We start from the raw sequence: 15,193 nt of genomic DNA, 5'->3' as shown, positions 1-15,193 counted from the left end.
AAATAAATAAGTGATTTTCTAACAACAACAAAGAAAACCTGTTTCAATAGCTTGTATTTAAAATTCTGTTTTATAAAAATATAAACATTTCCCTTGAACCATCTTTAATTTGTTCCACTGTGATTTCAATAGCAGGATCCGCCCCCCGAAATCAAGGCATCCCCCTCAGCCCTGAGCCCATGGGAACACTAGCCTGTAACTTAGACAGTCCCCCTAATTTCTCTGGAACCCAGTTCACTTCTCCAAAAAAAAAACCAGGGTTTGGCTATATGAATCCTACGGTTCTTTCCTGGTCCAATGTTCCATAACTGAATCTCAACTTCAATTAAGTGAGAAAGAAAATCTTTGACCTGATTTTATTGATTACTTCTTATAAATATTAGTAGATGTCTTTCACAGGTATCTGTCTATGTTTTAATATCAAGGTATACGGCTGGTATTAGATTCAATTAGAGATGTGTTTTGTTCGTTAACTGGCCATAATGAAGCATAATAAAGGAACTGCTATGGTCTGAATGGTTGTCCCCACAAACATCATCTTGAAAGTTGATCCCCACTGTAACAATGTGAAGAGTTTTGTGGGAACGTGGCTAGATTATGCCTAAGCCTGAGGGTTTTATGGAATATCAAACTTAAGAGCTGTGAACTGGAGTATTTGGTGGAAGAAATTTCTAAGCAGCAAAACATACAGGCTGTTGCATGGCTGCTTTAAACTGCATACAGTGAGTGGAAAAAGAGAACAAAGGGATGACTTAAAGACAGAATTTATAACTAAAGAAAGGCAAAGTGTAAAAATTGGAAAATCCCCAGCCTGACCAAGTAGGGACTGAAAAGGCGTGTTTAGGAGAGAGTGCCAGGACTGCTGCTGAGCATCCACGGGTTGCTAAAGAGACTAGCAGTGATCAGAGGGAGCCAGGTGCTGCACATCAGGACAAGGGGAAGACCACGAAGTCATCTCAGAGATCTTCGAGGCCAGCCCTCCATCGCAGGCCCAGAGGCCTAGGAGACACAATGGTTTCCGAGGATCACCAAGGTACCCACCACAGGCTCGATGCCCAGAGATGCCTCGGGACTCTGCTCCCTGAATTCCAGCACAGCATTTTCGACTGCCCCAGTTGTGGCTAAAACGGCCCCAGATGCTGCTGGACCCACAGCTTTGGAAAATACAAGCTATAAGCCTTGGTGGCACCCGTGTGGTGGTACATCTGCCAGCTGGCTGAATGCCAGAGCTGTGAGGCATGGCAGATTCCACCCACATTTCAAAGGATGTACAGAAAAGCCAGGAGCCCAGGAAGAGACGTGTCGCAGGGGCAGAGTCACCACACAGAGCCTTCACTAGAGCAATACTGCGTGGAAATGTGGGGTCAGAGTTGCAGCAGAGAATCTTCACAAGAGCCATGTCTAGTGGAGCCTTGGGATGACCACTGCCATGGAGACCCCACAACTGCAGAGCTATCAGTATGCAGTACCAGCCTGGGAGAGCCGAAGTGTGGGCTGGGCTCAGGAAAGCCATAGGAGTGCAGCTGCCCGAGGACTTGGGGACCCAACCCCCACATCAGTGTGCAGAGGATGCTGGACATGGAGTGAAGGGAAATTATGCTTGAGCTTTAAGATTTAACTCCCGTACTGCAGGGTTTCAGACTTGCTGAGGACCTGCTACCCCTTCTCTTATGTTCATCTCTTCCTTTTGGAATGGGAATAAGTCTTAGAAGTAGATAACTTGTTTTGATTTCACAGATGGAACTTTGGACTTTTGAGTTGGTGCTGGAGTGAGTTAAGACTTTGGGGCTAGGGATGGAATGAGTGTATTTGCATGCAACAGGATGTGAGCTTTGGGGGACTGGGGTGGAATGCCGTGGTTTGAGAGGCTGTCCCCTCCAAAGTGCATCTTGAAGCTTCATCCCCATTGTAATAGTGTTAGGAGGGTGGAAATCAGACTGGCATTGGAAAGGTGGGGCCTGTAGGAGGTGATTGGATCATGATAGCAGATCCCTCATGAATAGATTAATCCATTTATGGATGAATTGGTGAAGGGGCTGTCAGGGTGGCTGGTGGCTTTACAAAGAAGGTGAGCACATTAATATATTTCTGCCAACTTGCCGCATGATGCCCTGTGCCATCTGGTGACTCTGCAGAGAGCCCTCACCAAGGAAAAGATCCTCACCAGATGTGCCCTCTTGACCCTGGACTTCTTAGCCTCCAGAACTATAAGAAATAAAGTTCATTTCCTTATAAGTTACCCAGTTTCAGATACTCTGTTATCTGAAACAGAAAATGAACTATGACAGGAATAAACTTGCAAACTGGGTTGGTAACTTCTGCCCTGACCTGTGGCTTCGTCCAGAGCCTGTCTGCTGCCCAGTGTCTTGTTCTGTGGTGTGTCCGGTCACCTCCATCACCAGGAGCCTGGCCTACAACCTCAGAGTCCTATCAAGACAGGTGAGTGCCAGTCCAAGCAAGCCTTGTGGCACCTGCCTGAGTCTGCCTCTCCCAGGGCCCCAGGGGCTTTCTGTGTAAGACATGCTCAGTGACACTCTGGGCTAGGAGGAGGGCAAGGGGTGGGAGGACACCACCTTTTTCTACTGTAGCCAACAGAGGAGTCAGGGTCAGCTGCCAAGCAGTCAGTCCTCCTCATTCTCAGGGCAGCTGACGTTCAAGAGCCAGAACTTTCTAATACAATGTACACTCCTGGCTGCTCAACCACACCTCCTCTATTTCCTGACTCTGGGGGTCGCGGCACCCTTAGAAATATCGCCAGAGAGAATGTGCAAAGTGCTGGCCATCCAGAGGTCGGAGCTATCCGTTTCCCATGCCATTAAAGTGATGAGTCATTATGGAAATATTTTTAAATATCATGAAGGAAAAAAAAAAACGTTTCTAATATAATGTAACATTCTAAACCAAAACCCTGTCAATCGTGTTAACAGCTCCCGTTTCCAGGTGGGCAACACAGTGAAAATGAGGAACTGCCCGCACTCACCTCCTTGATTTTCTCAGAGGTGATAGGTCTGTTTTGGGTATCAATTGCTCCTTCTGCCACAATGATGATGTTCAGCCTTTTTTTTCTGGCACGGTTCTAAGGAAATAGAAAATTAAAACCCTCAAATTCCTAACCCATCCTTAAAAATGACAATAAAACTATGGAGCTTGTCCCAAACTGAACTGGCCTCTTTCCAGGAGGAAATCTTTGGCTAACTTCTTCTACCAGAAGAAGGGGTGAGGTGCTCTGGAAGAGGCCAAGGGGAGAGGGTTGCTGGGGCAGAGAATAGGAGAGGTCTGCAGGGATCTGGGAGTTCCCAGGGTGACATTCCAACAACAGATGAGAGCTCGTCACCCCAGTGCTGGAGGGCAGCTGATTTGCTGACTAAGAGGGATCCCCACTGCAGGGGAAAAACACAGAGGCTAGAAGCCCCCAGCTGAGAGTCACCCCACAAACCATGCTTTCTGTCTCCTTCAAATCCACAGCTTCCTGCCTCCTCCCAGTGAACCCCATCCCAAACCACTCTTATGTGAGGCCAAGAATTCCCTGCCATTATGATTAGATAACATCAGGCCTGGGAAGTATTCAGATGGGCTCAGAAAAAGCGGGACAGGGTACAGAGCCCAGCGGAGGGTTCTGAGCACCACTGCTGCACCTTTCTAGCAGCTGGCGCTGCCTGGACACCTGTGATCACCATTAATCTGTCGTACATACACTCACAGGGGAGCACAAGATGAACCGTAAAATGAACATGGCAACTACTCCATGATGTGGATTAACACATTTTCAAAGTCCCACAGTAAAGACCCTCCCATAGAAAGCACTGGTGGTAGCCATGTGGAGCCCTGAGCCAGCAGTGCCTGAAGCAGGCTCACACTCGCTGGGCATCAGGCATCACAATCACATTTTTGCTTTTGATAGATGTTAAATGTGCTACACTTTAAAGAGCTTATTAATCAGAAAAACTTTCTTAAAGGTATAAAGATATCAGCACAGAGTAACTATTTTGGCATTGTTTGAAAAGGCAAAAGTGGAAGTAACAACCATATCCATAAATTTGGGACTGGCTAAACACCCGCGCTTCATCCATGAAGTGCAGTGTCTGTGTATCACATGGGAAGACAGCCACCTCGTGATTTCTGTCCTGAAAGCTAACCATGATCTGAAATGAGAGCTAGTGTTCCTCAATTGTGAGTCTTCACGGAGGGAAACTTGGCCCCCACGACCAGTCCACAGTGTGAAACACATGTGCAGCAAACTCCAGGCAAAAGGAAAAGTCCAACTCAAAATAATCAGCAAACAGTCAAACCTAAAAACCCAATACAATGGAGAAGTCACAGTGGAAAGAAGTGTCACAACACCTGACACAAAGTGTTTTGAGAGAATTAAAATCAGAGAGGCAAAACACAGGTCTGTTCAAGCTAACATACGTGGAGAAAGAAGAGGAAACAGATTTTCTCCCCAAATCTGATTTCTTTCAGTAGCTGTGATCTCATCGCACCTACGCTACAAAAAGCCAGAACGCCGCTTTGAATGAAAATGAAGGCGGTTCTCTGCAACATTACACGTGAAGGGCCCGTGCATAAAGGTCGTCTGTGATGAGCCTGACTTCATCTATGGTCCAAAAGTTTTGACATGCATAGAATGCTATCTGAGTTGGAAATTCCAGAGGCTGTGTCGGGCGCTGATGAAAGCAATGTGCCCAGCACCACGGGCAGAACAAGTTACCTCTGAGAGTTTGATACACATGTGCTCCTCCCAACCCTCTTCGGGGGGAGACTCCGGAAGGAACACCCAGTCTGCCCCGCAGGCCAAGGCGCTCACCAGGGCCAGGTACCTGTGTGGAAAAGGCAACAGTGTCAACATGCTGAGGAGGAGCCTTCTACGGTGATCATGGGGCACCTAGGCACTGGCAAACTTGGGTAGATATGACACTGTCATACTCATCGGGAAATGCCAGCTCCTCTGCGAGCCCTCCAGGGAGCACTCATGATCTGGGGTTCCAGTGCCCGAGGAGAGTACGCTCAGGGTCTGTCCCACCCAGATCTGCGTCTTCAGGCACGTACCCACAGTGTCGTCCCATCACCTCAAGAACGAAGGTCCGCTGGTGGCTGGAAAAGACATAAAGGGAACATCCACTTACATCACTGGGAACAGCATAAAAAGCCAAGAGAAATGTGCAGTTACAGCCAAGTTAGACAGGAGCCTGCTTTGTAATTATGAAAGGTTCCTAAGCTTCCAAAAAATAACCCATTTTCTTCAAAAGCAAACACTACTGCAATAGCATTTCAGTCTCTTGCATGTAAAGAAGCTTCAGCAGCAACATATTTTAACATATTTAACGTATTTCTAGTTACATACTTTATGACATCTATCTGCTCATACCCCAAGACATGTTTACACTCCTAGGACACTTCTCTGTGCCCTTTCCAAGATGATGACTATATTGGGCAAAGTCAGCTACTTCTGTCAAGAACCATGGTTGGATAAATCCCACATAAATGCATGCGTATAAGTGTTACAAAGTCAGCTCAGTGAACGCCCAGTGACTACAGTCTTTCCATGGAATGGAAAAATCCACTGCTCTGAGCAATCCTTCCAACTCCAAAGAGATGACGTGGTTTTCTGACAGTCCCGGAGTCCACACCCATGGACTCAGACAGCCCAGTAAGGCAGCATTGTGGATGGGACAGAAACACAGAGGGGACTCAGGGGACCTGCTCTTTGGGGACCTGCTTCAATGTTCCATATCTCAACTCATCAATAAAGTGAGAGACACTCATTCTATTTCCTGTTTCTCAAGGATTTCATCAAAAGTGCTTCAGAAATTCTAGGGTGCCCATGGCGAGGTTTTGGCAATGACCTGTCATAAGTGTAGATCACCTGGGGTCGAACCTTGTTGCTCCACCTGCACTCTTGTGAATTCGGGGGTTGGAAAGAGCAGTGAGGCCATGTGGATCCACATGTCCAACAAGTGGGTGGCAAAACACCCAACAGCTTTTCCTTTAGCTATTCCTTCAGGAGAACTTTGGGCAGGATGTATGGTAATAATTATTTTGTTTTCCTCTGTTTTCTAAATTCCCTCGCAAGAATACATTTTTCTTTCATAATCAGATTTTTTTCTTTTAAAGCAACGTTTCAAAATTAGAAATGAAAAGTAAACCAAAGAACAACATTCTTGCACCGGTTTCTAATACTCAAATTACAAGACTTGCACTGGGACTCCCATCTGCAGAACATTCTAGAGCCAGCAGTAACGTCCACAATTGTGGCACAGCAGTAACATCTACAACTGTGGCACGTCGCATGCCCAGTGTCGACTCCCCCTGGTTTCTCAGGTCCTCTTACCTCTGGGCCGTGGTCATGATGGCGTCGACGACCTCAATGATCCTATGCAGAGCCGAGTCCGTGCCGATGGTCATGTCTGTGCCACAGAAGTCGTTGTCGATGGAGCCCACCATGCCCACCACATTGAGATACGCGTGCTTCTGCACGGCCTCCTCGTCAATCTTGCCTGCATCAGAAACAAGGGCACACCTCATAGCTAGTGACTGCTGCTAACTCCACAGGCACCCCGGGGTATGGGACAGAAGGGCCGTGGGTGAAGAAGGCAACTGTGCTGAACTCTTTCCCTATTTATTGTTTTCTCAGAACTATAAGTGACCCGATTCTGTGCACTCGAAAAGAAAGGCCAGACAAAGGTGGAAGTAATTACACAAAATGTGAGCACAAAAAGTATATCTGGCACCTTCACCAGAGCACTGAGTTACAAAAGTATCAGCAAGGAGCAGTTCCACATGCGATTGGTGGATGGAAATCTCAATTCCACCTAGCAATGCCTTTGGAGAATGACGTGGCTCTGAGTAAGGCTATGTTAGTTACAATTTCAGAATTATGTCATCTTTGTATTGATTTCATATAGATCCATGGGGAGCTAGTCAGTTGGCAGGTATCTACCTAGCACCTGTGGGACAGACACATCTGGGTTGAGCAGTTCTGCAGAGGTGAAATTAGAATGGTCACAGGGGACTGGGCACACTAAGCCTGGACGTGTGCCCTGTCCCTTGTGTGCTACCAAGAGAAGACAGGAAGGCCCTTGGGACTTCCAATCTGACAGCCATTCTCTATTTACAAAATAGAATTTCACAACACTTGGGCACACCTGCCCACCTCAATTTTACACTTTTCATGAAGTTGCTGTTAGTTTGAGCAATGCACTTTTGTTGGTCATGTTGTATGTTAAATTGAAGTGGTGTAACAACAGCTTTAAGAAGAGAGAAAAACTAGTGTGTATACAGGTTCTCAGAAATCCTAAGTAGCTCAAAGGTGATAGAGGATGATGTAATGTCAGTTCATTGTCATCTAAATTAAAGCCCTGCAACAAGTCAAGCTTTAAAAGACTCCAGCGGAGCCAGAGGGATACTGTGTAATGCCGCAAAGTGTGGATGCTGGTGCCCGAGGGCTGATGTGGACCTGGTCCACGCCCACTGCCACCAGAAGGGCTTCCCCTGTGGCCTCTGATCCCTCATCTGTGAAATTGGAATAAATAAAAACCTATTGCAGATTCCATAAAACTGTCTATGTAAAAGATGGAATGGTGCCTGGCACACAACAGGGCTAAGTAGGTAGTATTCCTATTCAGCAGATACTTCTGCTGTGGCTGAAAGGCAAAACATGTGGTCCAAGGCTCTCTGCAGGGAAGACGATGGAGGGAAACAGGACAGCCAGGGCGCTGCACGAGCAGGAGTGGGAACGTACCGCTCTGCGCCAGCTCCTCCAGCAGCCCGCTCCACTCCTTCCGGAAGATGTTGGCCCCGGTGAGGCTCCCGTCCCCGCCGATCACACACAGGTTGGTGATGCCCAGCTGGACCAGGTTATGAGCAGCTTTTAAGCGGCCTTCCCGCGTGCGGAAGGCTTTACATCGTGCGCTACCGATAATCGTCCCGCCCTAGAACAGAAAGAGATTGTGTTCGTCTCCTGTTGCCTGGACAGAAAGCCAGGTGCCTCAGCACATGGACTGGACAAAGGTAGCAACCCAGGACTTTCAAACTTAGGTTTTTCTCATTTTCATCTTCTGAGTCAGTCAACTGTGAGGGTTTGTGGTTTTCCCATTTTTAGCCCCATTCTGGAATTCCATGGGTAAAGACACAGGCGTCACATCCGGGGTGGCCAAGTGGGGTGTGGGAATGAAAACAAAGGCAGCCATCAACTAAATACACAAAGGTCTGCAAGGTTGTGGCAGCAGGTGAGCTCGACCAGGCACTCATGGAGTGAAAGGTGAGCCCACACTGATCAGTCCGGCTAGAGAAACAGCCTGTCCCTCGGCCACCACATGACCAAGGCTCTCCTCCTATTAGCCAGACCTAACCCTGTGCACAGGCAAAACGAGTAGAAATCTGTCACCCAAAGGGATCTAGTTTTACACTATCCCCTCCACCCTTTTTAAAAAGCTAAATCTTAAAAAAAATTAAATTTGATCACCCAAACTTCCAGGAAAGATAAATCAGGATTTTTCTTTCAAAAACTAAATCTCGTTAGAGGAATGTAGAAAAATGCAGGATCCCCTTAAGTAAATCATGAATGCACATATAAAACTCCAATTTGTACTCGACCCCTCAAGGCATGTTTTCTTCATAAAGCAAGGTGCTTATGGACAGTGTCGTCTTAGTATCGAGGACAGATCTCTCGGGAGCTGGCTTGCTGAAGGCGTTCCTCATGCTCACATGATGGTATTTGTTTAGACATGCTACGAATGCATGCGCATACCTCACTTTAATTTATGAAGACTTATTTCAAGCCAGGAAAATCCAGGTGTCTTTACATGAAAATTGCCACCATTTAATTGGTCAAAGCATCATAAAGAGGTTACTAATAAAAGTGGAATTCATTCAGCATGATTCCTGCTACCACCTCCCACAGCGATCCTGAATTAGTGATTTTAGTACTGTGTGCTGGGACAACACGAGACTCGACGCCGCAGAGGCGGGCCTGGCTGGGAGGCGCAGCATGCAGGGCCGTGTGCAGGGGCTCCGCGCTCTGTGCTGACAGACAGCAGGTGCAGGACCATGTGATTTGTCACAGCTGGGGGTGGAGTCAGCAGCCCAGAAACACCAGCCTCAGGAGATAAGATGATCAGAGGCTTGTGAACGAAAGCAGGAAAAACAGAGCTGCAGATAAGTGGACACTATTCATGTACTGACACACACACACCAAGCACACACCACAAGCACACCCTAACCACACATACACTTACACATACCACAAAGACACACCACACACACATACTCAGAGATACATACACACACCACACAAAGACAATGACACACACACACACACACACACACACACACACACACACTTCAACCACACATGTATTTCCTATTTTCCTATCCCACTCACAATAGCAGAATGGAAATACTCTCCCATCTAGAATTCAGCCAATACTGTCCTCATCTGCGCTTGCAAATATTGCTCCACCTAATTATTGGTGGATGTCAATTTGCCTCCACCTTCTGTCCAGGTGCAGCAGAGCTAAAGAGATCCCAAGTGCAGAGTCTGTGATCAGCACTGAAACCACATCCCAGTGGCATCTTCAAAGTGAACATACCAATTTGGTTTCTTTCTATTAAAAAGTACTCAACATGAGTCAGGGATTAATACATTCATTTTAAAAAAGCAAACCACAAACTTTTCTTGAAGTCCATTCCCTCCATGTCATCTCTTTATTTTACAACTGATTTGGAGCCTACACTAAGCTAAAGTGTTCTAGGAATTTATTAGGCATAACGTCCTTAGGGATATTTCTTTTAAATTCAAAGTAAGCAACTATTTCTCCTGAAGAGGTAATTACCTCATCTTTGTGCAAACCAAGGAAATTAGCCCTGATTCAGGCCAGAACAGGGATGCTGTGTCCCCATTAAACCCACAGCCCTTGGAGGCTGCCAGAAGGAATCTTTCTCAGGCTTTGTTACACTTAACGCCAAGGGACATGCAGAAACCCAGCAGGCATGAGATTTGCCACTGAACACACAGCCTTGGCAAACCAAGGTAGCCTCAACACTAGTCTGGTCTAAAAAGCAAAAATCTCCTAGAGGCACCAGGATGTACATTAGCTATACCACATAACTTTTTATAGCAAGGATAATTCCTGAGTTTAAATCATTTCACATTTTCATTTCATTTCATTTCTTATTTATTTTTCTTTAATTTAATTAAGATAAATTCAGGATGTTTTCTTTCCACGCATATAGGCAAGAATAATGCCAGGTATGCACATTAATCTGGGGTAAGTATTTTTTTTTTTTTGTCTTTTTCGTGACCGGTAAGGGGATCGCAACCCTTGGCTTGGTGTCGCCCGCACCGCGCTCAGCCAGTGAGCGCACCTGCCATACCTATATAGGATCCGAACCCGCAGCGAGAGCGCTGCTGTGCTCCCAAGCGCCGCACTCTCCCGAGTGCGCCACGGGGCCGGTCCAATCTGGGGTAAGTATTACCGAAGGGTAAAGTGTAAAAGGTTTCAAACTAAAAGAGCTACTTGCTTACTCAGAGAACAGATAAATAGTAACACAGTACGCACCACTTGCAGGATGCTGGAGACGCTCTCCCAGTCTGCTTCCACAATATTGGGACCTCCATCTACCATGCCTTGGTAACCCTGGATGAGAAAATGAAAATCTCTTTTAAAATGGGTGGAACTTTGCCATAACATCGACTGATCTGTAAGTCATAGATGGCGGAAGTACAAATGATAATGAACGTAAGCTTGTGAGTGCCCAGTGGTGAGAAAACACTGTATGCTGCTGTGTGGAAGTCTTAAACCGTCATAGAGCCTCTTACATTCAGTCTCTAACGATGCAGATTTCCACCCAGACCCACCCAAAGAGTGCGATGGGGGATAAAGTGGCTGCCAGGGCCTGGTGGCTCCTGAGAGACTGAAAAGGGACACGTTTGCCCTGCAGTTCATAATTTAATGCAAACACTCAGGCAGACTGTGTTGTCGATCACGTTGCATCATGAAAGCATTTTGTCAGGGCCTCAACTGGCTGAGGCAATCCAGGCTACTCTAGATACATATTAAATATTTTTTAAAAGCACAGCTGAATAATAATTCAATCTGCCTTACCTTCCAATTAGTGACACTTTACTTGATTGAGGGAAGACTTTTAGTGAACTGGCATAACGATATGGGCTTGTTCCTAGAAGCCCAAAGAAAATCACCTTCATCTCTAAACGCATCTCACTTTTTTCCCCCAGAGAAGAGACAAGATCAAGAAATGCAGAAATGTTCATGTGCTTCCTCATCTACACGACTCACCTGCCAGAGCATTTAACCTTAAAAAGGAGCAGACTATAAACGTTTAGAAAAGCTTGATCATTACAGATCATTACTGTGGATTCAAAACCCCTACCTAGTGAAATTCAAGAGAAGGAAGGAAGGGAGGAAAAGAAAAGAAAGGTTTTTAAAAATGAATCAGCCCACTGAGTATGGAGCCTTGTGCACACAGTAAGCAACAGTGCAGGCACCTCTGTGGCTGGTCAATTTGTGTATTTATAAATACAAATTTCCATAAAAAATACATACACACGTGTGTATATAATCTAGTATAGTTATCTATACGACAAATAGGAAAGGAAAACATGGCATGGAATGGAATAAAACCAAGAAAAGTGAGAGCGGGTCATCTCAGGCTGGCGAGACCTCCCCATTTACTGAGGACGCGAAGCCCCAGAGGCCTCCTCACACATCCTCCCAGCCCTGGCCAGGGTGTGAGCACTGCCTGTTCCCGGCCCAGCCTTCACGGCAGAGCACCTTCTATACACACCCTGCTCTAACTTAAAGGATCACTGTTACCTGTTTATTAACGTTTCCCCCTCTCTGAAAACCTTACAGTGTGTACAGTTGTAGCCACTTTCCCTTACGGGACAGAGCACAGTGTGGCTGTGCCTGTGGACGGCAAGGGTAACAAATGAGAGAGAACTCGCTCGCCTATGGAAAGGGCTCTGCCCAGAGGCACTGTTGACATGGTGTCCTTGTGTGAAAGCTGTCTGTCCCCATGAGCGATTGCCCAGACACAGGCTTCCAAATGCAGAGACATATCCTCTCTTCACCCTAGGTGACTCCCAGGGTCTTATTTCAAACAAGTATTAAAAATAAGTGGGTAAGTAGGTAGGTAGGTAGGTAGATGAATGGATGGACAGAGGGAGATAGGTAGGTAGAAAACCTAGCCGTAGGATGCCCTTCTAATTAGCTTTACCAGCCCCAAACTCATAGGTTTCTGCTGAGAACTGCACCTCATTCTGCACACACAGCACAGCATGCCGTTCCTAACACATGAGAACAACACTGAACAAACCACCATGCGTGGTGGACCTGACTTTCCAGACTCATTTCTATGCAGCTCAGGGGCACGTGGCCTGGGTCCAAGCATCAGACCCTACGGCATGGTGCTGAAATGGACCCTGCATAGACTGCTGATGTCTCCTAATCCAAACTCACCTACTNGTAGGTAGGTAGGTAGGTAGATGAATGGATGGACAGAGGGAGATAGGTAGGTAGAAAACCTAGCCGTAGGATGCCCTTCTAATTAGCTTTACCAGCCCCAAACTCATAGGTTTCTGCTGAGAACTGCACCTCATTCTGCACACACAGCACAGCATGCCGTTCCTAACACATGAGAACAACACTGAACAAACCACCATGCGTGGTGGACCTGACTTTCCAGACTCATTTCTATGCAGCTCAGGGGCACGTGGCCTGGGTCCAAGCATCAGACCCTACGGCATGGTGCTGAAATGGACCCTGCATAGACTGCTGATGTCTCCTAATCCAAACTCACCTACTTCTGGGAATAAGAGAACATATCCCTAACTGACGAGGCCAGAACAGCAGGCATAAACTCTGGGCAGAGCAGGAGGTGGAGTTGAGACAACCGTGGGACTTGGACAAAACAGAAAATGAAGACCTACTAGAGCCCCACACCTAGAGTTGCCACAGTACTTCCTGTGCATTTGAGGATTAGGTAGATAAAGAGACTGAGGGGAAGGGAGCTTGTCCCAGCCCCTGCACCAACAGAGAAAGTGAGACTGAGGTGGCCAAAGCATCCCAAGATTGTCTTAGGACTAAGACTCGGCTGTGGACATCTGACAGTGCTGAGCTTCAGAGGACTTCTGGAGCACCTGCTGTCACAGAAACTGCTCCCAGCCAACCACCCTGTGCCACTTCACTACTTAATATGCCACTCTGGGAACTTCCCTTTCCCCTTATTATTTCTCAGAGTTTAGATACTAATAAAACATTTTTATTTTTTACAAATCCCTTTGTTTCTGGAGTAATAACATGGAAAAACGTTCTAGCAACCATAACACATATTTTGTAAAGTAAAATATTTTCCAAAAATAATTTGACTATTTTGTGTAGCATAAATGCATATGGTAATAGAAGCAATTAAAAATGAAAAGGACTCCATCAGTCTTGCTCTCAAAGCTCACTCTGTATTGCACACATGGGCTCGGTTGCTAGGAAATGACTTGTTCTTTATTTTGCAAATTTGCAAAGTCATTAAGTCCATGTAACATTTGAAAAATATCTACCAACGCAGCTGTAAGCTGTCTTTTACTAGCAAAGGAGATATTCCTAAACTAAGACTAATTTTACCCACATGCACTATAATGTGTAAATTCAGATGAGTTTTTTCTATTGAAGTCTTCTTTGGAAGAATGATGTTTGTTTTAAAATAGCTAAAGCCCCCAAAAATTCCCATTTGGAATTGGCCTTCAAAGCCATAAAACCTTTAAAACACATGCTTAGTTTTTGACCAAAGTAATACTTCTGTCTCATTGATTCTAATTCATAAACTGAACCTGAGAGAATCCAATCTGGCTGTGTCTAAATCCATCATCTGGCAGAACTTTTTATATCAAGTTATTTGATCACATCTAAGAACATTCCAGAGGCTCTGATATTGTTTTAACTTCTTGTTTGAAATGATTTTGAACAATGTCTAAAAATCATAAATAGCCTCCTAATGGATTACTTCGAGGACATTGCTATATTTAGAGGTGGTCTTGGCCAGTATTTTTAGGCATTTGTTTAATCTCACACAAAAAGAGTAAGAGCTAGTCCATACAAAGGTAGCTTTCTCTTCTAAGAAATCTCATATATATTTAAAAAGTAAAGACCCAAAGGGAAATTATGCTTTCCTGTTACAGCAAAGCAGACCTTTTCTTTTAGAACATTGTTTGTGGGTCCATATGTCTTCTGCTGGATTATGCTTTTTTCCAGTCTCATTTCCTGAATTCTTCAATCAACAAACTAAATATTCTCATGGCAAACATTCTGACTACCAGAGGAAAACAAGCTGCTGAAGGTAACAATATCTAGAAAATGCTTTTGAAGTGAGTTATCACTGCCTTCCCATGGATGTAGTTACTGCATTCAGAGATTTATCTACCAGGCTTTGCTGCTTCTGAGTAAACAGATGTTTTTTGTTTCCTATAGAATTAAGGTTCCCCTACTTTATTCCTTAATAAATTAAAGCCTATAGAACTCACAGAACTCAGAAAAAATATATAGGGAGGCTGGCTCTGAATGGCTGTCTAGTCTTAGACTTAGTAAGCACCATCGGATTCAAAACTAGGTGTTCATGAAAAAGTGGCAGCAGAAGACTCTCCCAAAGTTCAGGAACTGTAACTTTATTTTGCCTATAGGCAATTGATATGCAGAGCCTGAGATCACACCGTTCCTCCCACACACACCCAGAGCCCTGCTCGCCTCTCCACCGAGGGCACTAAATCCAGAGGACTTAATGGTCGCCCCCGGAAGACGTGCTCATTGATTTAATTACTTCATGGAAAATGCCCACAGAGCAGCATTAGGATCTGTCCTTGGTGAGATTCGGTCAACTCTCAAATTCCAAAATAGGTTAGAATAAGACAAATCATTGCATAGCCCTGTACTTCGTTCTTTTGGAACCACAACACATGATTTATTTAGCCCTCTGGCATTATTAGATTTTTTTAAGCCAAAGTTAACAGGACACAATTCCAGGCATGCTGTAGGCCCAGCAATCACAGAGAATGAGAGTCTCCCTTCCTCCACGGAGAGAGAGCAGCTCCCAAGCCCCACGCCGGTCATGGTGGTGGTCCCACAGCACAGTCCTCGGTGGGGCTCTACCCTGCCGTGACAACAGTGGGGGCAGAAGCTGCAAAAGTCAG

At 45.6% G+C, this 15,193-nt stretch overlaps 1 protein-coding gene across 1 annotated transcript in view; it reads right to left on the bottom strand.

Annotated features, from left to right (window-relative positions):
- PFKP (phosphofructokinase, platelet) overlaps window positions 1-15,193 on the bottom strand; it is a 62,618-nt gene that overhangs the window by 24,457 nt on the left and 22,968 nt on the right. Inside the window, exons 3-8 of the mRNA XM_008577059.1 lie at window positions 10,557-10,634; window positions 7,739-7,928; window positions 6,329-6,494; window positions 5,047-5,091; window positions 4,709-4,817; window positions 2,981-3,076 (exon numbers count right to left, since the gene is read on the bottom strand). Coding sequence (XP_008575281.1) covers window positions 2,981-3,076; window positions 4,709-4,817; window positions 5,047-5,091; window positions 6,329-6,494; window positions 7,739-7,928; window positions 10,557-10,634 — 684 coding nt within the window. The remainder of the gene's footprint in view (window positions 1-2,980; window positions 3,077-4,708; window positions 4,818-5,046; window positions 5,092-6,328; window positions 6,495-7,738; window positions 7,929-10,556; window positions 10,635-15,193) is intronic.

The sequence above is a fragment of the Galeopterus variegatus genome, unplaced genomic scaffold, assembly GCF_000696425.1.
Source record: "Galeopterus variegatus unplaced genomic scaffold, G_variegatus-3.0.2 Scaffold1443, whole genome shotgun sequence".
Lineage (NCBI taxonomy): Eukaryota > Metazoa > Chordata > Mammalia > Dermoptera > Cynocephalidae > Galeopterus > Galeopterus variegatus.
Note: the sequence above shows the minus strand (reverse complement) of the source record. Positions and strands in the feature narration are given on the sequence as shown.